The 26,410-nt window shown below is 48.0% G+C and overlaps 1 protein-coding gene across 5 annotated transcripts in view; it reads right to left on the bottom strand.

Moving 5' to 3' along the window:
• etv7 (ETS variant transcription factor 7) overlaps positions 1-25,068 on the bottom strand; it is a 284,939-nt gene extending 259,871 nt beyond the window's left edge. For 2 of the 5 annotated variants that reach the window (XM_041195794.1, XM_041195799.1), the window contains exons 1-2: positions 6,414-6,621; positions 88-220 (exon numbers count right to left, since the gene is read on the bottom strand). In XM_041195794.1, coding sequence (XP_041051728.1) covers positions 88-220; positions 6,414-6,446 — 166 coding nt within the window. In that variant the 5' untranslated portion in view covers positions 6,447-6,621. Of the gene's footprint in view, positions 1-87; positions 221-6,413; positions 6,622-24,976 lie in introns of those variants that run through there. The other 3 variants (XM_041195797.1, XM_041195798.1, XM_041195796.1) reach the window with 3 other exon arrangements.
• Positions 25,069-26,410: the final 1,342 nt, after the last annotated feature.

Raw genomic sequence — 26,410 nt, 5'->3', positions numbered from 1 at the left:
TACACTGTGGCATCTCATCAGCTCCAGATGGCACACACTCATGCAGCAATGATGTTGATGTGCAAAGATTACACAATCAATACTTACTCAACTTCCTGGGCAAGTGGCTGAGCTCACCCTGAGAGTGACTGTAGACGGTGGTGACTAGTCTAGGCTGAACTTGGGGGGAGCCTGCCCTTGGCATTGGGCTGCGGGTTGGCACTTCACATACTTGCTCTTCCTGGAGAAACAGAAATCCAAATTTGATGACAGTTTCTGGAGCTCAATAAAAACCAGTGCGTACCATTACAATCACACCTGGACTACATGTAGAATGCTGCATGGTTAACTGTTACCACCACCACCCCCCCACCCCCCACCCCACACTACCCTCCCAGTGAATGAAAACAAACAACCCATGAGCCTGCCAATATTCAATCCTTATTCCTTTACAAATGAAATTGATTCATTTTTGTCTGAGTCTAGCACCTGTCAATCAAATTAACAGGGATTCCTCCAGTCAAACTGGCGTATAACAACATCATGGGGATGAAGTTTCCCAGTCCCATGAAGATGGGTTTGGAGGCCGGGGGGTCGGGGGGTGTGGAGTGGCGTCAGGGAAAATAGGAGGGAAGCCAAGTTGGGATGCTAACTGGCATAGTTCAAGCCCCAATCTTGTAGCTTTGCCAACATTTTGCTGGAGGCTTCCAGCTCAATGGAGGCAACTTCCTTGTGGCAGGCCAGGGCAATGAGATAGTTGGTGGGGGGGGGGAGCACATCAGATCTGCAAGTATCATTACACAAAGATTGGGCTGTGGGCACAAAATGTCACAATCGGGGCTGAGATCAATCCAGTATAGACCTTCCCTCTCCATTCACATGTACCTGGCGGCTTGGATCCTTTCATTCCCTTACAGCTTTGAAGGCCAGAGAGTGCACATCCGTGTTGAGGGAGCCTCAAGGTCCCTGGTTTGCCTCAGGAGTACCCACCTCTGACTGGCCCTGCAGCATCAAGAGCCCAGTGCTGTTTTTAATTGGACGGTGAGCATGGAGCCAGCCAATTAGGAGGCTGCCTCCAGGAAGCTCGCTCCACTGGGCTTTCTCGTGGCAAGTGTGGGCTTAGGACCCTCATTTGGTCCCGAGGCCAGGATCCCAAAGACCACAGGACCATCCAGCTCATAGTCTCATCCTGCAGAAACAAGGCAATCAGTACATACATGCCCTTCTGGTCAATCTCACACTTCTCAAGCTGTCACATAGGGGTCTAGTAGCATAATAATTGTAATAGTGCACTGTTAATCCAGCCACATGAATTCAAATCCTACCTTGGTTACTTGAGAATCTGAATTCTGTTTAAAAAGCTGATCATTAATGTTCTTTAGGGAAAGAATTATGTTGTCTTTATCCTGCCTGTCCCACACCAACGAAGATGACTCTTAACCAGTCTCTGAAGTGGAGGAGCAAACCATTCCATTGTATCAAGCCCTGGGGCAATAAATGTCAACCTTGCCATGAATGAGCACATCCCAAGAGCAATATAAAAGATGTTAGTGAACTGAAGACAAGCAAGTGCAGTGAGGAGATCAGCGTTCTCAGTGATGGCTGCATGCACTGTTGGGTATGATGGTATATAACCACTGCCCCATCTGGAATACTGTGTGAAACTTTGGCCTCTATGTTTAAGGAAGGATATACTTACATTGGAGGCAATAAAGGGAATATTCGCTAGTATTGGTACCTGGGATGAGAGTGATGTCCTTAAATGAGAGGCTGAGAAAATTGGGTCCACATTCTCTGGAGTTTAGAGGAATGAGAGGTGATCTCATTGAAACAGTAAAGATTCTGAAGGGGCTCGGCAGGTAGATTCAGGGTTGTTTCGCTGCACTGAGATATCTAAAACTCGGTGCACAGTCTCATGGTAAGGGGTCAATCATTTCAGAATGAGATGGGGAGAAATTTCTTTGCTCAAAGGGTTGTGAATCTTTGGAATTCTCTACCCCAGATGGTTGTGGATGCTCCATCGCTGAATACATTTAAGGCTGGGATAGACAGGTTTTTGGTCTCTCAGGGAATCAAGGGATATGAGGAGCGGACAGAAAAGTGGAGTTGAAGCCCAAGGTCAGCCATGATTGTATTGAATGGCGGAGCAGGTTCGATGGGTCATATGGAATACTCCTGCTCCTATTTATTTTCTACATTCAGTCCCTCCACCATCAATGCACAGTAGCAGCAGTGTGTACCATCTACAAGATGCACTGCAGGAATTCACCAAGGATCCTTCAACAGCACCTTCCAAACCCATGACCTCTACTAACTAGAAAGTCAAGGACAGCAGATAGATGGGAACACCACCACCTGGAAGTTCCCCTCCAAGCCACACACAATCCTGATTTGGAAATATATCGCTGTTCCTTCACTGTCGCTGGGTCAAAATCCTGGAACTCCCTCCCTAACAGCACTCTGTGTACCTACGCCACATGGACTGCAGTGGTTCAAGAAGGCAGCTCACCACCACCTTCTCAATGGTAGTTAGGGATGGACAATAAATGCTGGCCCAGCCAACGACGCCCACATCACATGAAAGAATAAAAAAGCATTTACATTGCGGCAGTACAAAAGAACAAATAAACTTGCATTTACATAGCACCTTTCACATTCTCAAGACATCCCATGATGCTTCATTGCTAACAATATATTGCTTTTTAAATGGAATTGCTGCTGTTCTTTAAGAAAGTGCAGCAGACAATTTTTCCACAGAAAGGTCCCACAAACCCGAATGAGATGACAGACTAGATAATCCGTTATTTGATGGTGTTTGCTGAGGAGGAATGTTAACGAGGGCATGAGGGGAATTTCTCCCCTGTTCTTCAAATAGCCAATCTCATATTTCTACATGAACAGGTAGACAGGGGCTTAATTTAAAGAGTAATCTGAATGGCAGGACCTCAGATAATGGAACACTTCCTCAGCACTGTGCTAAAATTCGTGTCTCAAGAATCAGAGCAGCTCGACTGTGAAATCCTCCAGGTCCACTGGGTCAAGGGGAGTTTTCAGGATTTGTGCGTTCATGGGATTAGTCAGATCCTCCATATCAAGAAACACCTGCCTTCAAAAACCCTCTTTGAAAATATCCAAGTTGTAATCTGTAAATCTGAAATCTGTCAGTCCTTCACCCATGCCTTTGTTTAGACTGTATGGGGTAAACACAAAGAGCTACACAAAGGAGGAACAGACCTCATAGCAGGGGCATTATAGAGGAGCAGTGGGAGAGTGAATGAGGCCGGAGAATGAGATTGAGGATTCATCTGATTTTGGCCTCAGCTCTTGCAGATGTAAAGGGTATGGATGTAACAAGTCAGTTCCTGCTCTCTTGGATTGACTCACCATGACAGTTCCTGCTCAGATAGGAAGTGCCCAGTTCCTTGCCTGAACACCAGTCGTGCCACTTCCCCCTGCATCCTGTTTGAAAATCTGAACCAGGATAAATGCTGAGCTCAGGACTTCCCTCTGCAAGTTTCAGTTAGACTGCATGAGCCCATTTCAATATCCCATTTAAATACAGAATATAACTAACAGCACACAGACAACCTTCCTTACAGTGACATTACAGTTCTCAACGTTGGATTTACACGTGATAGCTCTTTCCTTGTGTGACTTGGTGCCTTTAAATCAGATTCAAGTGTCTTTCACTCCGGGGCCCAAGGAGTCTGGGGACGGGGTGATCCCTGTGTGTGAGTGTGTGTGTGCGTGTGAAGTAGTCCATGGGCAGAGGCAGGGGCATGATCAGGGACAGATTGAGGGTTCTGGGGACAGGGAGACAGAGGGGCAGTCCAGGACGGGTGGGTCACAATGGGGGCGGGTTCTAGGGGCAGGGTGGGTCAGGAACAGAGGTGGAGGTCCAGGGGCAGGGGGGTACAGGGACAAAAGGGAGCAGGGACACAGGGTACAGGCACTGTAGGGGGTATAGGGAAAGGAGGTATAGGGGCAGGGGGTACAGGGGTAGAAGAGGGCAGGGACAGGGGGCACAAGAACAGGGTGTACGGGAGAAGAAGGGGCAGGTACGGAGGCAGAAGGGGGCGGGGACAGGGGTCAGAGGGGCAGAAGGGGGGGTGGGGACAGAGGGTACAGAGGCAGAAGGGGGTGAGGATGGGGGCACAGGGGCAGAAGGGGGTGGGGACAGGGGGTACAGGGGCAGAAAGGGGTGGGGACGGGGGTACAGGGGCAGAGGGGGCAGCGACAGGTAGTACAGAGGCAAAGGGACAGGGATACAGGGACACGGGGTACAGGGGCAGAGGGGCACAGGGATGGGGGGTACAGGGACAGGGGGTACAGGGTCAGAGGGGGCAGGGACGGGGGGGCGCAGGGACGGTGGGGGGAGGGGGGCGCAGGGACAGTGGGGGGGCAGGGACAGTGGGGGCGCAGGGACAGTGGGGGCGCAGGGACAGTGGGGGCGCAGGGACAGGGGGGCGTAGGGACAGGGGGGCGTAGGGACAGGGGGGCGTAGGGACAGGGGGGCGCAGGGATAGGGGGGGCGCAGGGATGGGGGGGCGCAGGGATAGGGGGCGCAGGGACAGGGGGGCGGCGCAGGGACAGGGGGGTGGCGCAGGGACAGGGGACGGCGCAGGGACAGGTGGGGCGCAGGGACAGAGGGGCGCAGGGACAGAGGGGCGCAGGGACAGGCGGGCGCAGGGACAGGGGGGCGGCGCAGGGACAGGGGGGCGGCGCAGGGACGGGGGGGCGCAGGGACGGGAGGGCGCAGGGACAGGGGGGCGCAGGGACAGGGGGGCGCAGGGACAGGGGGGCGTAGGGACAGGGGGCGGCGCAGGGACAGGGGGGTGACGCAGGGACAGGGGACGGCGCAGGGACAGGTGGGGCGCAGGGACAGAGGGGCGCAGGGACAGGCGGGCGCAGGGACAGGCGGGCGCAGGGACAGGCGGGCGCAGGGACAGGGGGCCGGCGCAGGGACAGGGGGGCGGCGCAGGGACGGGGGGGCGGCGCAGGGACGGGGGGGCGGCGCAGGGACAGGTGGGGCGCAGGGACAGAGGGGCGCAGGGACAGGCGGGCGCAGGGACAGGCGGGCGCAGGGACAGGGGGCGGCGCAGGGACAGGGGGGGCGCAGGGACAGGGGGGGCGCAGGGACGGGGGGGCGCAGGGACAGGGGGACGCAGGGACGGGGAGGCAGGGACAGGGGGCATGCAAGTACATGCGGGGCGCAGGGACAGGGGGGGCACAGGGACAGGGGGAGCGCAGGGACGGGGAGGTGCAGGGACAGCGGGGTGCGCAGGGACAGGGGGCTGCACAGGGACGGGGGGTGCAGGTACAGGGGGGGCACAGGGACGGGGGGGGCGCAGGGACAGGGGCTGCACAGGGACAGGGGGTGCGCAGGGACAGGGGGTGCGCAGGGACAGGGGGCTGCGCAGGGACAGGGGGGCGCAGGGACGGGGGGGCGCAGGGACGGGGGGTGCGCAGGGACAGGGGGGTGCACAGGGACGGGGGGTGCACAGGGACAGGGGGGTGCGCAGGGACAGGGGCTGCGAAGGGACAGGGGGGCGCAGGGATGGGGGGCGCAGGGACGGGGGGGCCCCGGACAGAGGGTACAGGGACAGGGGGCACGGGGCAGAGGGCACAGGGCAGAAGGGGGTACAGGCACAGAAAGAGGCAGAGACAGAGGGGGCAGGGACAGGGGGTACAGCGGCAGAAGGGGCACAGGGACGGGGCAGAGGGGGTGGGGACTGGGCGCACAGGGACAGAGGGGGCACAGGGACAGGGGGTACAGGGGCAGGGACAGGGGTTACAGGGGCAGAGGGGGCAGGGACAGGGGTTACAGGGGCAGAGGGGGCAGGGACAGGGGGTACAGGGGCAGGGACAGGGGCTACAGGGGCAGAAGGGGGCAGGGAAAGGGGGTACAGGGGCAGTGGGTACAGGGACAGAGGGGCAGGGACAGGGGGTACAGGGGCAGGGAGTACAGGGACAGAGGGGGCAGGGACAGGGGGTATGGGGCAGAGGGGCAGGGACAGGGGGTACAGGAGCAGAAGGGGGCAGGGACAGGGGGTACAGGGGCAGAAGGGGCAGGGACAGGGGATACAGGGGCAGGGACAGGGGGTACAGGGGCAGAAGGGGGCAGGGACAGGGGGTACAGGGGCAGAGGGGCAGGGTCAGGGGGTACAGGGGCAGAAGGGGGCAGGGACGGGGGTATGGGGCAGAAGGGCACAGGGTACAGGGGCAGAGGGGGTGGGGACTGGGGGCACAGGGGCAGGTGGCTCCCGCTGACAGAAGTTAGACTTGTCCAACACTGCCGAAGGGTCAGGGTTATCTCTGTCTCTTGCTCTCCGCAGAGGCTGCCGGACCTGCTGAGGATTTGCAGCATTTTGTGTTGGGGTTGCAGATTTGCACATCCGCTGTCCGGGCAGCTGCCGCTGGCTCTCGCCGCTTACCTGGAGCCTGCAGCGTGTCTCACAATTTGTCATGGTCTCTCCTCAACTTCAGGCAGCCCAGGAAAACTGTGCTGATTCGCAGCGCCCCCGACAAACACTCCTCACATGAAAAGCGGACACAGGCCGAGAAAGGAGGTAAATCGCCAGCCCTGACTCCACTCACATCGCCCGCATCCGAATTCTTCCGGGAAACCAAAACGAAAGCAGCGGATTTGGAGAAGAGATGTGAGAGGGAGGGACACTTCCTTAGGGAACGGCGCTGACACTGAAACAGGTAAAGCTGGTTACCTGAACCATGAATCAGCGAAAGAAATCATTAGGTCAACACGTTATTAGGGATGTGACCAAGAAATGGGCAGCATTTGCACAGATAATACATGTGACTGGCTACTTTTTAATTGGGTAACTGCTTTTCGAAATTTTGAACAGATAGGCGGGCTAATGTCGAGGTTTGGAAGGTAACTTATGGTTTAACTCAGTCATTTCTCCTCGGGACCCACACCTTTTCAGAGCTAGGGGATAGGATTCATGGAGCAGACAGCAGTGGAGTAAATGATTCTGCACCAACAGAAACTCGCATATCAATAAACTCAACACGAACAAACTCCTCCCCCCAGAACACTAAACACCAGGAAGTCTCAACACTTCTCCCACCTAGAGGGAGCTGGAAAAGGCATTAACTTAGGAGAGAGAAACAGAGTTAACCTTTCAGGTCTCTTTCATCAGAGCTGTCAGAGACAAGAACATATTTCTTCATGTTGGGCATTCCTGCAAGAGGAGTGGCAGGTGGATTAAACACGAATACAACAGCAAAATGCTGCAGATGCAGGAAGTCTGGGATAAAAGCAGAAAATGCTGGAAACAGCAGATCAGACAGTATATGTGGGGAGAGGAACAGGATTAATGTTTCAGCTCTGTGACCTGTCTGATACAGATTTTGATGAATATCTCCAACATTCATCGCAACATTGGTCAGACAGGTCACAGATTGGAAACATTCAGATGGTATCCTATGAGAGTTGACCATATTGTGACACTGCCCTCTTTGTTGGCAGTGTGAATAAAGTGTGTGGCAATATGATGAAGTTGAGCCTCTGCGTGAGTTATTTCCAGTCCAAAACAGCACAAAGTTGGCAATGAGGAAGGGATGGAATGGTTTTTTATGTTCCATTTGAATAATCAAGAACTGGAGAACATTGTGACACACTTTTTTGGAATTCCTAAAGTTAAATTTGAGAATGTTTTGAGCGTTTCAAAAAATTACTCCGACTACATGTCACATTTTGTGAATAAATCACTGAGTTAGTATACGTAACGTTGTGTGGATAATATTACATTTGTGCATCACTGTTGTAGGAATTGTGATCAAGTATGATTTTAGACTCAGTGCTGTATGTAATTGAATGGAAAAATGTTACAAATGCATATTTGGGGTCAATGGGGAAATTCAATCCAATAAAGAGGACTGGAATACTTATGAACAAAGACTTCACATTGGGTGAAAGCAAATAAAATAGCCAATGAGAATAAGGCTTTCCTCATCATGATGTAGTTTTGTAATGTCTAACCAGACAGCTCACAATACTATGAAATACGTTGAAACTAGTGAGATTCTGGACGACCGAGAATGAGATTGCACAGAGTGTTACATTCCATCAAAGGAAACATTTGTCAAGTGAGACTGTAGTGGATTATATTTTTGAGTTGAAGAAACTTGTCCCTGTGGATATGACGTAAACCTAGAAATCAACCTTAGAGACAAGTTCGTAGGAGGTCTAACAAACAATACAATCCAGGCCAAGCTTTTGAGTAAAGGAAATAAGCATCATCAGCCTTGTAGGGTTGGAAATTCCAAAAAATTTGGTGGGATCCAGACCATGGCAGCAAAGTATGCAGTCTCAGAGTCAGAAGTTCAGATGTTATCGTTGCCATGGTAGCCACCAACCATCCAAACTCTAGCGTCGGTTCGCAGTCAAGCATCAGGTCAAGGTCATGGTAGATCCAACACTGGATCAGGATCCTGGAAGTCCTCAAACATGTCTAGGATAGATATGGAAACAAAAGCTGAGGTTATTGAGCAGGAAGATCAAGAGCTGTGCTCAGTCAGAGACCAAGAGAAACAGCACATGGAAGATAAGAGTAATGGGGCTGAAGATATAATTCCAGCACCCACAGTAGAAATGAAAGTCAAAGTTTCACAATTGCTTTCATTGTTGATACAGCTGCAACTGTGTCTGTTATCTCTGGAGCATGGCAGAAGAAATCCATAAGTCATATTCCCTTACTCAAAACTGGTGTGAAACTGACTAATGCCAAAATCAGTATTCCAGTGTTAGGCGAAGTTAGTGTTGGAGTGGAATATGATGATACATCCTATTACTTGCCATTGGTATTAGTTAAATGGAAAAAGCCTCCCTAATGGGAAGGAATTAGCTTATGAAGATATGGTTAAACTGGGCCGAGTTATTTACAGTAAGAGTACATCTGACATAGAGGAAGTGTGAGGAGAGCACAACAGTGATTTTTGAGCAAAGAGGACCAAATGATAAAATTAGGCATCACGAAGGCGAAGTTAAGAAAAAGGACAATGTACAGTCAATATTTTGCAAGGCTTGGCACAGTTAGAAGCAGTAAATGAAGAGTTGAATAAATTATAAAGAACAGGGGCAATTAGAAAGCTGAAGAGCAGTGAATGACTTGCACCTATTGTGGTAGTTCAGAAAGCAGATGGGTCTATTCGGATTTGTAGAGAGTATAAGCAAAAGGCAATCAAGAATGATACTTACCCACCTCCTAGCAATGATAATTTGTTTTCTAATTTAGCAAAAGGAAAGATATTGAATAAGATAGATCTGTCACATGCATAAATATATAAGAATATCGGAAAAAGGAGCAGGACTAGGCTTTTTGGCTATTCAACTCTTCTCTGTCATTCAGTAAGAACTCTAGTTTCCTGCCTGACCACCCCCCGCCATTCCCCCCGCCCCAATTAACCCTTGACTCTCTTGTAGATCAAAAATCTGTCTAAATCAGCCTTGAATATTTTCAACGGCCTAGCCTCCACTGCTCTCTGGGATAGAGAATTCCAAAGATTAATCACCCCTGAGAGAAGAAATTCCTCCACATCTCTGTCTTGAATGAACGACCCCTTATTTTGAAACTGTACCCCTAGTTCCAGATTCCACCATGACTGGAAACATTGTCTCAGAATAGACTGTGTCAAGCCTCCTCAGAATCTTATATGCTTCAATAAGATCTCCTCTCATTCTTCTAAACTCCAACGAGTACAGGCCTAAGCTGTTCAACTTTTTCTCATAAGACAACCCCTTCATGCCAGGAGTCAGCCTAGTGAACCTTCACTGAACTGCAACCATTGCAACTATAGCCCTCCTTAGATAAAACTATACGCAGTACTCTAGCTCTGGTTTTATCAATGCCCTGTCCAGTTGGACTTCCCTGCTTTTATACTCCATCACCAGGTCCATCACCAAAATTAGCCAACATTCCATTTGCCCCTGCTGCCCATTGCTTCCACCGTTTGAGGAAGAGAGTTCCAAAGACTCACAATTCCCTGGGGGAAAAGAATTCTCCTCATATCTGTCTTAAATGAGTGACCCCTTATTTTAAACAATGACCCCCTAGTGCTACACACTCCCACAAGAGGAAACATCCTCTCCACATCCACCCTGTCAAGACACCTCAGGATCTTGTATGTTTCAATCAAGCTGCCTCTTACTCTTCTAAACTCCAACCTAGATACAAACCTAGTCTGTCCAACTTTTCCTCATAAGACAACCTACCCAATCCAGGTATTAGGTTAGTAAACCCTCTCTGAACTGCTTCCAATGCATTTACATCCTTCCTTAAATAAGGAGACCAATACTGTACATGGTACTCCAGATGTGGTCTCACCAATGCTCTATAACTGAAGCATTAGCTCCCTACTTTTGTATTCAATTCCCCTCACAATAAATAATAACATTCCATTAGCTATGCTAATTATTTGCTGTATCTGCATACTAACCTTTTGCAATTCATGCACTAGGACATCCAGTCTCTCTGCATCTCAGAGCTCTGCAATCTCTCACCATTTAGATAATAAGCTTCTTTTTTATTCTTCCTGCCAAAATGGACAATTTCATGCTTTTCCACATTATACTCCATTTGCCAGATCTTTGCCTACTCACTTAACCTATCTATACCCATTTGTAGTCTCCTTATATCCTCTTCACATCTTACAATCCTACCTATCTTTGTGTCAACCACACCATCTGTCCCTTCATCCAAGTGATTTATATAAATTGTAAAAAGTTGAGGCCCTAGCACTGATCCCTGTGGCACACCACTCATGTGGATGTGATATCCTGCCAACCAGAAAAAAAAACATTTATGCCAATTCTCTGCTTCCTGTTAGCCAGCCAATCTTCTATCCATGCCAATATGTTATGCCCTTGCACTATGAGCTTTTATTTTTCGCAATCATCTTTGATGTGGCACCTTATCAAATGCCTTCTGGAAATCCAAGTACAGTACATTCACCACTTCCACAGCATATGCTACTTCTTCAAAGAACTCCAATAAGTTGGTTAAACATGATTTCCATTTCACAAATCCATGTTGACTCTGCCTGATTACCCAAAATCTTTCCAAGTGCCCTGCTATAACGTCTTTGATAGTAGCTTCTCATATTTTCCCTATGACAGACATGAAACTAACTGGCCTGTAGTTTCCTGCTTTCTGTCTTCCTCCTTTTTTGAATAAAGGAATTACATTTACTATCTTCCAATCTAATGGAACCTTTCCCAAATCTAGGGAATTTTGGAAAATTAAAACCAATGCATCAACTATCTCACTAGCCATTTCTTTCAAGGCCTTAGGGTGAAGTCCATCTGGACCTGGGGATTTGTCAACCCGCAATATTCAACAATTTTCTCAGTACCAGTTCCCTGGTGATTGTAATTTTCCCAAGTTCCTCCCTCCCTTCCAATTCCTGATTTATAGCTATTTCTGGGATGTTACTTGTATCCTCGATAGTGAAAACCAATGCAAAATACCCGTTCAATTCATCTGCCATCTCCTTATTTTTTTATTATTAATTCACCAGCCTCATTTTCTATACAACCAATGCTCACTTTGTTAAACCTTCTTTCTTAAATATCTATAGAAACTCTTACTACCTGTCTTTATATTTCTACCTAGCTTTCTCTCGTACTCTAAATTTTCCTTCCTTCTCAATCTTATGGTCATTTTTTGTTGTTTTTTTATATTCTGTTCAATCTTCTAACCTGCCATCCATGTTTGCACAATTATGTGCTTTTTTTTAAGTTTGTTGCTATTTTTAATGTTTTTAGTTAACGGAGGGTGGGCCCTTCCCTTGGAATTTTTCTTTCTCGTTGGAATATGTCTATTCTGTGTATTCTGAAATATCTCTTTAAATGTCTGCCACTGTATCTCTATTGACCTATCCCTTAACCTCATTTTCCAGTTCACTTCAGCTGGCTGTGCTTTCATTCTTTTCTCCCTCGAACCAAATGTAAAATTCAATCATATTATGATTGCTGCTACCTAGGGGTGCCTTCACTATGAGGTCATTAATTCCATTGCATAATATCAGGTCTAGTATAGCCTGCTTTCTGGTTGGTACCAAAACATGCTGTTCTAAGAAATTATCCCAAAGACATTCTATGAATTCCTCATCCAGACTACCTTTGCCCATCTGATTTTCCTAGTCCATATGCAGATTAAATGTGCATTCAGATACAGAGCCTTTAGTTTTATTGTTTTATTATTTTTGTAACTGCTAACCGTATTTGCTGATTTACTCTTAGATTTGTACTCCTGCATTCTCTGTTCCTTCCTGTCATGGTCTGTTTGCCATTTCCCACATTAATACCTTTCTCTCGTTCTTCTTCTCTACTCTTTGGTTCACCACATCTTCCCACATCTCCCACACAGCTGTCTAGAGTCTCACTCTTTGCTGCAGAAAACAGTGTCAATCCCCCTCACTATACTGTCCCCTACTACCACTACATTCCTTTTTGTTTCCCCCACTTGAATGGCTTCCTGTACCATGGTGCCATGGCCAGTTAGCTCATCCACTCAGCAACCCTAAATGATTTCCTTTGTGTCTATTTTCACTGAGGAAGATACAGGAAATCTCCCAGATTTAGAGATCCAAGGGACTAGGAAGAATGAGGAGTTACAGGAAATTAGTATTAGTGAGAAGGTTGTATTGGTGAAATTAATGGGATTAAAAGTTGATAAGTCCCTGGGACCTGATATTCTGCACCCCAGAGTGTTGAAAGAGGTTGCTATAGAGAGAGTGGATGCATTGGTGATAATTTTCCAAAATTCTATAAATTCTAAGGTTGTTCCTGAGGATTGCAAGGTAGCAAATGCCCCCCACTATTTAAGAAGGGAGGGAGAGAGAAAACAGGGAACTACAGACCTCTTAACCTCACATCAGTAGTAGGGAAAATGCAAGAATCTATTATAAAGGATGTGATAAATGGATACTTGGATAATCATGACCTGGGAATAGTCAGCATGGATTTAAGAATGGGAAATCATGTTTGACAAACTTGTTGGAGTTATTTGGTTTTTTGAGTATGTTGCAAACAAAATTGATAAAGGAGAGTTGATTGACGTAGTATACTTGGATTTTCAGAAGGCTTTTGATAAAGTTCCCCACAGGAGGTTGATTAGCAAAATAAAAGCACATGGGATAGGAGGTAATATACTGGCATGGATTAAGGATTGGTTAACAGGCAGAAAACAGAGAGTAGGAATAAAGGGGTCATTCTCGCATTGACAGGCTGTGACCAGTGGGGTACCGCAGGGATCAGTACTCGGCCCCCAGCTGTTCACAATATATATCAATGATTTGGATGTGGAGAACAAATGTAATGTTTCCAAGTTCGCGGATGATACAAAGCTAGGTAGGAATGTATGTTGCAAGGAAGATGTAAAGGGGCTACAGGAGGATTTGAACAGACTTAGTCAGTGGCCAAGAACATGGCAGATGGAATATAATGTGGAAAAATGTAAGGTTATCCACTTTGATAGAAGGAAAAGATGTGTAGGGTATTTCGTAAATGTTAAGAGATTAGGAAGTGTAGATGTACAAATAGACCTGGGTGTCCTTGTCCATAAATCACTGAAAGCTAACATGTAGGTGCAGCATGATTAGGAAGGCTAATGGAATGTTAGCCTTTATCATAACAGAATTTGAGCACAGGAGTAGTGAAGTCATGCTTCAATTGTATAGAAGCTTGGTTAGACGGCACCTGGAGTACTGTGCGCAGTTTTGGTCCCCTTACCTCAAAAAGGATGTTATTGCCATAGAGGGAGTGCAACGAAGGTTCACCAGAGTTGTACTGGGGATAGCAGGACTGTCTTATGAAGAGACATCGGGGAAACAGGGCCTGTATTCTCTGGAGTTTCGAGGAATGAGAGGTGGTCTCATTGAAACTGACAAAATACTTAAAGGAATAGGCAGGGTAGATGCAGGTAAGATGTTTCCCCTGGTTGGGGAGCCTAGAACCAGAGGACACAATTTCAAAATAAGAGGGAAGCCACTTAAGACCGAGATGAGGAGAAATTTCTTTACTCGGAGAGTTTTGAATCTTTGGAATTCTCCACCCCAGAGGGCTGTGGAAGCTCAGTCATTGAGTATGTTTAAGGTAGAGATTGATAGATTTCTGATTAACAATAACGTAAAGGGTTATGGGAATAGTATGGGTAAAAGGCATTGAAGTATTCAATCAGCCATGATCATATTGAATGGCAGAGCAGGTTCGACGGGCTGAATGGCCTTCTCCTGGCCCTATGTGCCTATAACCTCCACTCTCATCCAAACAAGTTGAGGAAACCTCAAACCTATTGGACAATTGCCTCTGCACTCCTGCCCTCCTCCCCTTACCTGCCTCACTCGCAGTCACCCTCTCCTGTCCCTGAGCATTGACCAAACCAGAAGACCTTATCCTAAGTGGTGTGACTGCCTCCTGGTACAAATCATCCAGGTAACTTTTCCCCTTCCTGATGTGTCGCAGTGTTTTAAATCTTAGGACTGGAACAGACCTTAACCACTTACCAGATACTCAGCAAACAGATAGCTCCTTTCCTTGTAAGAACCAAATCCTACAGGGTGAGAAAGATAGAAAAGCAAAAGGAAAGGAATATCTCCTTCCCCCAACTCCCCCACTCACCAAACTTCTAGGTATACACTCAGTTCCAAAGCTGCACCCAAAACAGATAGTGAAGATATCCACCCAATGCAGGAGAAATTTGAGGGGATTGTGAAGAAAAAGAGACTGTGGAACAAAAAAGAACTTAGAACAATCATAGGGGTGGTTGTGTATTATCTGAAGTTCATCTTCGGCTTAGCTAATACATTTGCCCCACTGAGTCAACTACTGAAGGATGAAACAGTCTGGGAGCAGCCTGTGGAGCACCAGAAGTCATTTGAAGAAGTGCAGAAAGTACTAGTGATGCTGTTTTGACCTACTATGATCCCACAAAACAACTTGTATTAGTGTGTGATACTTCATCCCCAGGGTTAGGTCTGGCATTATGTCACATTATGGAAAGTGGTGTGGAGAGGCCTGTAGCACATGCTTCATGCATATTTAAGAAGTCAGAGCAAAAGTACTGACAACTTGAGAAAGAAGCATACAAGTACTGTATGGTAGAAAATTCCCTTTGTTAACTGAACTAACAATGGGATTTAGTTCAAAGAAGGGGGTACCATCCCTAGTGGCAGCATGGCTTCAGAGATGGACAATGATTTTGATGGCTCATCAGTACGATATTAAATATAAGTCAGCAGACCATATAAATGTGGACATTCTTCCAAGATTCCCATGACCCTTAGCCACTGAGTTACTTGTGAATTACTTTATATACACAAATGATATGCTAGTGTCTGCCAGAGAAATGAGTGGTATTAAGTAAAACAACTGCTTTTACATGTAAATTACTCAGGTACTAGCAGTCATATACTTATTAGCTGTGATTACAGTAACCCAACCTGTTTCATTTCAGGTATTGCTGATATTGGTTTTGTTATGTTATAGTCTGGGAAATTATGTACATGTACAATTGTACATTTAAATTAACTTGATAAAATAAGAAAACAATAATGTGGTATTGAGAGGTAATCATTGTCTGATTTTTTAAATGGGGAGAGAGTGCAGTATACTGTAAGAGCTGATCATGTTGTGATACTCCCCTCTTTGTTGGGAGTATGAATAAAGTGGGTGGCAACATGGCCGATTAAATAGTCTCTGTGTTATTTCTAGCCCAAAAAAACCACAGTTAACTCTGTCTGTGTCTCTCCACAGATGCTGCCAGACCCGCTGAGTATTTCTGGCATTTTCTGGTTTTCTTTCAGACAATGGCATGGGCAGCGTTTTGCTTTTGGAAAAAAAAACTGTTCCTGATTGGAGGAATGCTGACCAATCAGGGAGCTGCAGTCTTAGGTGAGAATTTGAAGAGCCGCTTGAAGTGCACAGGGAGCTGGTGAGAGTTTTCAACATTACAGCACTGACTGTATTTGGCTAGCAGGATGCTTGCAACCCAGTCCTGTATCAATCCACCACCTGGTGTGGTACTGATGAGCATCATAGCCTCCGCTCTCATTTTCTGTTGAGCTTGCTACTGTCATCCACAGCAGCTGCTGAGCAGGGCTACAATTGGCCTTAATCTCTCTGGGTGGAGGAGAGAGAAATCTGCCAAGGATACTACTGCCCCTGACTTCTATCTCAAGCTATCTGCTGGAAAGGTACTCTCATGCTGGACATTCAGTGAGGACAGGATTAGACTGGGCTTCCCATGACTGAATAATAATCTATAATTTAATGCAATTCAGTTCATATCCTTATAAATTCACTGCTCTGGTTTATGCATGAAGAAGTTGGTGAGGTGGCAGAGGGCCTGCCAGCACATGAGGTACTGCAGCCAATAAAGTCAGCATTTTGGGGGCGGGGGAAGGGGACAGCAGGGGCAAGGATGCTCAAGGGCAGCTTTAAAGTTGACAGTGACTGAGGGATTACAAATTTGCATCTCATGGGTAGGAGGGCAACTAACATTCACACCACACAAGTACCAGGTAATGACCATCTCCAACAAGAGAGAATCTAACCATCACCCTTTGACACTCAATGGCATTACCATTACCGAATCCCCCACTATCAACATCCCATTATCCAGAAACTGAACTGGACTAGCCATATAAATACTGTGGCTACAAAAGCAGGTCAGGGATTGGGAATTCTGTGGTGAGTAACTCACCTCCTGACTCCCCAAAGTCTATCCACCATCTACAAGGCACAAGTCAGGAATACTCTCCACCAGCCTGGACGAGTGCAGCTCCAACACACTCAAGAAGCTCGACACCATCCAGGATAAAACAGCCCACTTGAATGGCACCCCATCCACAAGCATTTGCTCCCTCCACCACCAACGCACAGTGGCAGCAGTGTATACCATCTACAAGATGCATTGCAGGAACTCACCAAGGCTCCATCGACAGCACCTTCCAAACCCACGACCGCTACCGTCAAGAAACAAGGGTAGCAGATACATGGGAACAGTACCATCTGCAAGTTCCCCTCCAAGTCATTCACCATCCTGATTTGGAAATATATTGCCATTCCTTCACTACCACTGGGTCAAAATCCTGGAACTCCCTCCCTAACAGCACTGTGAGTGTACCTATACCACACGGACTGCAACGGTTCAAGAAGGCAGCTCACCACCACCTTCTCATGGGCAATGGGGGATGGGCAATAAACACTGGCCCAGCCAGTGAAGCCCACATCCCATGAACAAATAAAAAAATTGGTGCCTGTAATCTCGCAGACATTAGGAGAACTAATCATTGAGTTTGGAACAGCAGAGGATGGGTGGGTGGCGCAGATGGAGTACTTATCTCCTCTTTTTAAGATGCTGCTTAAACCTTCATTTTTGACCGAGCTTTTGGTCACTGGTCCTCTTCACTCTTTATGTGGCTCAATGTCAAGTTTCATTTGATAATCATTCCTGTGAGGCACTTTGGTCCATTTTAATGTGTTACAGTGCTATATAAATGTAAATTGTTTTTGCTTTGTTTTATCGGCCCCACTCTATCCACAGCTTTGCATACATTAACATTTCAAAAACATAGGCCAGGATTTTCCGTGCCCACTGGTGTCGGACATGTTCGGTGGAATGAGTGGGCAATATGGCGAGAAGGCCAAAAATCGGTTTCACACCGTCGCGAAACCATTTCGCGATCATCTGCTCCACCACCGATGGCGGCCTGCGTTTCCCACCATCGAACATCGGGAACCTCATTGTAATCAGCACATCATTATTAGGCCTGCCCACCAGACTCGTTAACCTCACCCCCTGCCACGTTGGATCGTCCGCCCACACCAGCAGGAAAACACAGCAACATCTTCCAAAACAGCACATAAGTGACGTGTACCAGGCGAGCTGCACTTCACTCAGGACTTCAAGATTTGTTTGCCTACCTTGCTTAGGTCAGCACTCGGAGACATCAGCGCCAGGCTTCACAGACAGCACCACATCACTTTCAGTGGGGCTCACAGGTAGGTCTCTACCTACCAGATCAGCCATATGGGGTGGCTTTTCAATGGCTGCAGGGCTAGGTCTTGCTTGGGGAAGGGGAAGAAGTGGCCTCAGGCAAGGGAAGAGGCTGCAGGGTGATGCTGTACTGGGGAAGGGGGATATCCCAGGGTGTGTGTGGGGTTGGCACATGTTGATCTGTGCAAGTGGTCTCAAGATGGTGAGGACTGAGGAGGAAGTCTCCAGAGGAGATGAGGCCAGATGGAGATGTGAGGGCATGTGTGAGAATGGGTGGTGATGTCCCTTGAGCTGGGAGAGAGTGAGATGTCAGTGAATACGTGACGGGCTTGAGTGTGAATGTTTAGAGTGTTGAGATGGTTGCCATTCCCTGGCTGCACAGATGAGATCATTTATCCTCTATCTGTATTAGATGGCCAACCTCTCCTGTGTAGCATTGGCACTGACCTCCACTGTCACCACCTGCCATGCTGGATTGGTGATGCTGCTGCACGTCCTGCGGTCAGAGCAGGGGTAGAGGACATCACGGCGGGCCTCCATGATGACCAAATGGCATCCCTGGAGACTACAGTCTTTTTGCCTGTTGTGGATGCCTTCCCTGCAGTAGTTGTGGGCTGGAAGCACTGAGGTGTGGTGTGCACAGCTGGACTTTAAATATGGTGCCTGGTGTGAGGAATCAGCGAGGTGATGGCGGGTGAGTGAATGAGAACCTGTCCGCCATGGAAACAGCGTGTTTCCCGGGAATGCATAAGTAATTTGCCGGGTTTGAGACGATACGTCATTTTACCCACCTGCCACCGCTCTGGGATGATTCTGCCCTCGGGCAATTTCTAATACAATTACATTTGGAACACAGACATCAGTGTCATTGTGGTAAACTAACAAGGCAGGATGGTCATCTCTGGGAGTGTGGATAGTTGCAGGCAGCTTTGTAAATTATTGTCCTCCACATTGAGTTCAGTCCTGTCACCAGATTATCAGATGGCAATACAGCTGTCGAAATGATAAAGGCACTGATTTTCTAAAGAACAAGGCTCATTGACAACTGTATGCACTTTCTTAGTAGCGAGTGAGATACTTGACCTATTCACCAACTCAAAGCCAATTTTCAGCTGAGCCAGAGCACTTCTCATTTATAGCCTACATAAAAGAAATAACATTTTTTTACTGTGTGTGTGTGTGTGTGTGTGTGTGTGTGTGTGTGTGTGTAGTTTAATTAAACTGCAGACAGTCAGACTGCAAGGTTTAAATCATCAAAAAGGATAAGGTGTAAAAGAGGCATTTGAAATGGAGGTGGGTAAACTACATGATGAAGTCTCAGCAGATACAGCATGAATGGAATTTGCATTTTTAGATAAGTTGAGATGTTGTTTGATTTTCAAAGGGACGGGATAAGATGTTTAGAGCTGGCAAGATAAATAAGGCAAAGCTATTAAGTTTACTTTTCCTGAAATTGCTATCCATAATGACAACATGAAAGAGTTTTATATGCTGGGAAAAATTACTTCCAAAGTAAGGGTGAAACAATTGGATTTATAGATCAAAAGGGAGAATTGTATTTAAAGAATGCTGGAAAGCTGTATGGGAGTGGCCATGTGAGATCTTGGAAGGTGCACTGTGTGAAACAAACCTGTGGAAAAGCCTCTAGCCACCCTAGAGAAGTTTGCTGTTCCAGCAACCAAGTTGTGTTAAAAGCTTTGGAGTTGCATTGTCAAGTGAGAAGGAGAGAGAAGCTGTGAAATACCTCCCTTACAGCTACAGTGAGTGCTTGTGGCAATATTGCTGGATGTTTTATAGATTAAGAATCTATTTGGAGCATTGCCTGAAAGGGGTTTGTGGCTGGGAGTGTAGTTAAGTAGAAAATTTGTGAGAACTGTTATAAAACTAAATTTAAACTAAAGTGAGGCAATATGGGTAGAGCTCCGGAATAGGAAGGGTGTAGTCACAATGTTGGGGGTTTACTTTGGGCCTCCCAATTTCCAGCGGGAGATTGAGGAACATTTATATAGGCAGATTTTGGAAAGATGTAAAAGCAATAGGGTTGTTGTGGGTGATTTTAACTTTCCCTATATTGACTGGGAATCACTTAGTGCTAGGGGTTTGGATGGTGCAGAATTTGTAAGGTGCATCCAGGAGGGCTTCCTGAGACAATATGTAGATAGTCCAACTAGGGAAGGGGCAATACTGGACCGGGTATAAGGGAATGAACCCAGCCAGGTGGTTGAAGTTTCAGTAGGGGAGAATTTCGGGAAAGGGGTGCACTCCTAGTCCCCTGCATTATGTTTCAGCTGACATTAAAGTTACCCTCATGGTCCAAGCAAGCCGCGAAGCCTTGGAGTGCAGGTTAGGAAAATACCTGCACCTGAGATGAAAGTTCAGGAGGCAGTCGAGTGGCCAGAGCTGCTGCCACTCAGTCATGTGGTGTGGGGCAGTGCTGGGTGTGGACATGGTGAACCATCATGGGCTCTAAACACTGGGCATCCATGTGGTGGCCTGGGCTCTCCGACATGCCTTAAGGGGTCTTGAGAGGCAGCCGCAGGCCATGACCTGACCAAGAAGGTCCTTAGGAGACAATTGCTGACTCTCGTTTCTCTTTTTGATATGGCAGTGAGGAGACCATCAGAAACATGGAGTCTGGTGATCTCACTGTCTGCATTTGGTTTATAGGCAGGAGAGAAGAAGGAGAAGAATGTGACGGAGGCGCCTGGCTCACCAAAGTGAGGGGCAGAACCCTGAAGACCAAGGGGCAGCACAGCCTCCTACACATGGAGAGGATGAACCCACAGAGCCGTCACTTATAGGTGCATCACTAGACCCAGGGTCTACAGATGGCGCATGTGCTACCTGTAGATGAGTGAGAACCAGTGTCGCCGATGCCTGTGCATGTCAGGGGGACGGGTCACTCACATATGCCACCGTCTGCAGGATTTGGCACCACAAGGACTCGGAGGGCATCCACTGCCAGTGGCAGTTAAAGTTACTGCCGCGCTCAATTTCTATGACTGGGGACCTTTGCAGGATCTCACTAGCCTCCACTCACACATGTATCCAAGAGGATGCCATTTTACCAAGGCACACACCTTTGTCAATTTCAACAGGGATCAGACAAACCAGGAAGCAAGAGAGCTGGGAATTGCTGAGATTTCCGGATTCCCACAAGTGCAGGGTGCCATCGACTGCACCCACATGGCTCTTAAATCTCCCTGGCAACAAGCAGTCCAGTTTGTGAACAGTAAAGGCTTCCACTCTCTCAAAGTCCAACTGGTCTGCGACTATAACAAACAGATCATACAGGTGTATGCCAGATACCCCGGAACGATTCATATATCCTCGGCTGGTCTCAGATCCCTGACATCTTCCAGGGTCCACACAGGATGCAGGATTGGCTCCTTGGGGACAAGGGCTACCCATAGAGGACGTGGCTGATGACACCCGTGCGGCGGCCTCAGACTCCTCGTGAGAGAAGGTATAATGACGTTCATGCTGCAACCTGGAGTTTGGTGGAACACACCATTGGCATCCTGAAAATGAGGTTCTGGTGCCTGGACAGATCAGGCGGAGCACTCCATACACTCCCCAGAGGGTGTCACGCATCATCGTGGGCTTGCTGCACATTACACAACCTGCCGATGCAGAGGGGCGAGGCCCTGGATGATGAGGAGATGGAAGAGCTGCACGTCTCCTCCGGTGAAGAGGGAGTTGAAGGGATGAGGGGGATGAGGTCCTGGAAGGCTAGGGTGCAGGTGATGAAGCCACTGCACTGGTCAGACGAGGCAGGCGTAGTTGTGAGGCCCTCATTGCCACAGGATTCCAGGAGGATGATGATGAGATGCAGTGAGGACACTCCTGAGATCTTCACATTGCATCTGGGAAGGTCTGACACCTGTCTGGCTGAGGGCAGTGCACACATGCTCTGTGAAGAGGCTCATTTCATCGAGACACTGCTGAGATACAGCAGCCACATAGACTTTAATAGCGCTTGATCCTTTGTCAGGTTTCATCACCTGTTCCCTTCAGAATCGCACCTTCACCTGTCAGAAATGGTGTCGAGATGGGGGGGGACAGCCCTGCCTCTCAGATGCTGAGAGCACACAGAAAAATCACGGGACCCAGTGACGCTTGGGTACGAGATTCTTGCAGTAAACGCAAGCCACACGGAGGTGCACACATCACTAATCTGGACAGTGACTGTGAAGCTGGGTAATCGCTGTGTTCAGAAGGTTACACTGTGGACAGGGGAGGGGCCCTGGACAGCGACATTGGCCTTAGTTTTGTGCAGGAATCAAGGTTTCACATCTGAGTGACACAAGAACTGCTCAATAAAACAAGGAGCCATAGACAAGGAGTCATTCTTGAGTGTATTTACAATGGTCAACATTACGTACAAGTGATTAACACCCATGCCCAGGCTGTGCGACCAAATCTTCTTGATCTTTCTAACCCTGCCGCTACATTTTGGTGCTCCCCGGGCATCCACAGCAGAGGTGGAGGCAGCCTGCTGACTGCTACACCCTGTCTGTGATGACCTTGGCGGATGTCCTCTGGAGGGCTGAGACCTGGAGAGCTCTGGCCTGCTTTTGGGGTCCTGCTGTGTGGCAGGGTCACCCTCCTCAGCCTGTGGAACTGGAGCTGTTGTAGTCACAGGAAGAGGGGGTTTGGATGGGCTGGATACTCCCAGAGTCACCTGGGTGGATGGCCTCGGGGTGTACACCTGCTGATCCTCCTCCCTATGGGTGCCCCAGGGCCACTGGCTGACTCCTTAAGAGGAAGGGGCAGCTGGGGCAAACTCGAGATGCCCTGCCCCCTCTCGCGTTGACACTGATGGATGCCAGCAAGTGCCTCAGCGATGGAGTTCAGTCCGCGCAGCGGAGACGGACCAATGTCCTGGAACAAGGTCTCCATGGCGGCCGCCATCCTGCCAGTGTTGACCTCGGTGCATTGGCTTGCCGGCGCTATCACCTCAGACTGAGGATGGATGGACTCCTCCATCGTGCCTTGCAATCTGATGAGTGCAGTGGACATCCTTTCCTGATGTTCCTGAGCTTGCCTTTGCAGCTCCAGCAACTGTGATGTGACTAAGTCCAGAGGCTCATCATCTGACTCAGACTAAGCAGATTTCTGGCCTCCAGCAGCCCTCCAAATGCTGGGGGCCTAGGATGTACCTGCCTCCACCTGCTGTTGATCAGACAGTGTGAGGTGCTCACCAGATTATGACCCTGAGGCTACTCTAGAACTAGAAGAGTGTGGGTGAGGATGTGGGTGAGCGCTGCGACGGGTCTTCAATGAGGGTTTCATCAGATTCTTCTTACGAGGTTTCTTCGGGGCTTGAGTCAAGGACCTGGCTCGTGAGACCCCTCAGCTGCTTTCCAGATGTGCCTATGCAAGCAAGGAGATATAATTAGCACATGGCAGGGGACTGCGGAGCAGGGGGACTAACTCACAGCATGGTTGTCTGATGGATGTTGCACTACTGGACCCTCACTTGGTTGAGCACCGGTGCCCTCACCATCAGCACAGGAATGGTCCAGATCATCGCCAGCCAGCTGGATGACTCTATTCTCAAAGTCTGTGAGGACCTTGATTTCAGACATTCCTCCATCCATCTGTGACCTCTCCCTCTTGTGGTTTGCCAGCTTGTCCTGCATGAATACAGATGGAGAGATTATAAGCAGGTCAACTGCCAGGCCAGATGAGAAGGAAGCCTGGCATGAGTGGGTGGTGAGTGGTGCCATGGATGGGATGAGGACACAATCTGCAGGGCAAGAGAAGATATGTGTGAGAGAGTGAATGGAGATGTCCCTTGAACTGGCAGTGAGCGGGATCACTATGGATGTGTGATGGGTTTGTGAGTGTGTGAGTTGAAGGTGATGAGAAGAGTGACTTACCCTGGTGGAACGGAGGAGATCATTCATCCCCTTTTGGCACTGGGTGGCTGCCCTCTTTTGCAGGGCATTGGCACTGACCACTGCTGCCACCACCTCCCATGCTGGATTGGTAAGCTTGCTTGCTGGTCTTTGCGCAGAGCAGGGGTAGAGGACATCACAGCGGTCCTCCACAGCGTCCAGTAAGTGCCCAAGGGAGGCGTCGCTAAATCTGGGGACAGCATGTTTCCTCCCTTTGGCAGCCATCAGTTCCCAGCGGGGCAGGTGAATCTGAGGCTGCCCTGCCAGTGATGCAATGTTCCACTGGGTATGGGGTGAAATTACACCATTGCCTTTAGCGAGTCAAATGCCGATTTACCCACCCGATATCAGACTTTGCTGGTTTCAGGGGAATCCCTGTCCCAAGATTAAATCAGAGAAGGAGAAGCTGTCAGAATCCAGACAACCTGGGAGAGGGGTATGTATTTCAACAACAAGTGCAAAGTCAGGTGGATATCAGAAAGAAAGAAGTGAAGATGGAGAAGTATTTAGGAGCAATATGAGACACCTGTGTAAAATAGAACATCACTGGTGGTCATACCCAAGTGTCAGTGGGCAGGTTGGTCAATATGTAACTACATGAACAATCACCTAGGGCAGGATTTTCGGGTCATTGGGACGGAGCTGTGGGCAAGCCTGGGAGTGGCTGGCAAATGGGCCCCCCCCCCACCGGCTGCGATTTCACAGTGGCTGGCAGATTAACAGGCAGCCAGCATGAAACGCGTACTGAAAGGCTCAGCACTGTCTGGGTGAGGAGGACAGTGGGGAGCTAGGGTGGGGGGGGAATGCGGGAGGAGGCTGAGCACTGAAGTCAGCGTGGGCGTGAGGGGGGTACACAATGAAAACTCCCTGAAGGCAGGGAGCTGAAAAATTAAAAAATCAAAAATAAAGATTTGGAAAGTCTGAAAAAAATGTCCCCACATGGGACTCACTCACATGCACATATACATCTAAAAATCATGTCAAAACATTTTTTCCAAAATTAATGTCGGAAACCTCATCCTGCCCCGTGGATGAAGTTTCCACAAGAATCCAAAGGCCGCCTGGCCGACTCACCTGCCCACCATCCGTAAGCTTGGACGGACAGCAGAAAATCACTCTTAATGAATACGTTAATGGTCTTAATTGGTCTTAAAGGCCCCTTAATTTTTGGCAGACGCGCTGCCGACTCTCGCACACCCACCGACCAAAATATCACATGAGTGTGCGATAACGTCATGACCCTCACTCAACATCATCGGGCGCTGTTTTATGCCCGATCAGGTCAGGCTTGTGTCCACCCGCGGGATGTAAAATTCTGCCTCTAGAGCAGCTCATTTCAAATCCCATAGTGGCAGCTTGAGAAATTGAAACTTTCTGTAAAAATACCAATCTGTCAGATTCTGGTAAAACTGGTTCACTAATGACTTAACCTGGTTGGGTTGATATGTAACTTCAGTCCCACACCACTGCGATTGATTTTTAACTGAGATAGCAAGCCACTCGGTTGTAACAATCTACTGCAGAACACAGCCTAGCAACCCCACTGTCTCAGGGCAGCTGGGGCTGCGCAGTCCACTTACTGAGAAATATTCAGCGAAACAAGTGGAGTGACCTGCTCAGTCCCACAATCAGCAACAAAATAAACTACAGTAAAAGAAGAGAACTGTGATCCAAATGAACATTTTAAATCAGCACTACCACCCAAAACTGTTGAGCAATGCTCAATGCCTGTTACACATTGGTTCTTTAATGAATAGATCCAATCTGATAGAAACACTTCAGTGGGGAAGTCTATATAACATCTCTCCCTCTCATGATGGTATGGAAATTAACTCTAACCTCTCTGATGGGAGCTTCCTGCTTTGCTCAGAATGCCTCCTGGGAATGTGTGTGATGGATATTATTGGTGGAGAAAGTTTTGTTCCCATTGTGAGTGGACATGTCTATGGAACACAGTCCAGATGAAGATCCCAACTAATATGAAAGAAATTTCACTCAAGTTTGAAAGCTGCTGTTTATTTTTTCAGGCTTTAAGATTCAGTGGCATGAGTCAGGTTCCTGTAATTATCATCATGTCTGTGGTCTTTACTGCTCAGGGCTATGTGCAGAATCCCAGAGAGCTGGATAAGAGTTGAAGATTTTCCCCCAAGCTCCTTGCTTTAACAGCCTGTTCCCAGCAAGGCCACCTTATTCTTAGGTGAAGATTTTTGGCAAATGATGTTTCACTGGAGACGCGGTTACAGGGGTTTAGAAAAAACTATAAAATTGTAGGGCCTTATCTTTGGCTTAGAATTGTGTAAATTAGCTTTTGTACTGCAGTTATTCACTGTACCTAATGCTTATGTGTAATTGCTTGTAAGTACACAACACAAAGTTTTAGCCTGAACCTTATGACTGGATAACATAATTACTCCGGTTTGGAATGGACAGTAGAAAGTGCTGGACTACTCACATAGTACCTGCTGTCCATAATGTGGGCATCATAATAATGTGAGACACTATCCCATT

The sequence above is a fragment of the Carcharodon carcharias genome, chromosome 9, assembly GCF_017639515.1.
Source record: "Carcharodon carcharias isolate sCarCar2 chromosome 9, sCarCar2.pri, whole genome shotgun sequence".
Lineage (NCBI taxonomy): Eukaryota > Metazoa > Chordata > Chondrichthyes > Lamniformes > Lamnidae > Carcharodon > Carcharodon carcharias.
Note: the sequence above shows the minus strand (reverse complement) of the source record. Positions and strands in the feature narration are given on the sequence as shown.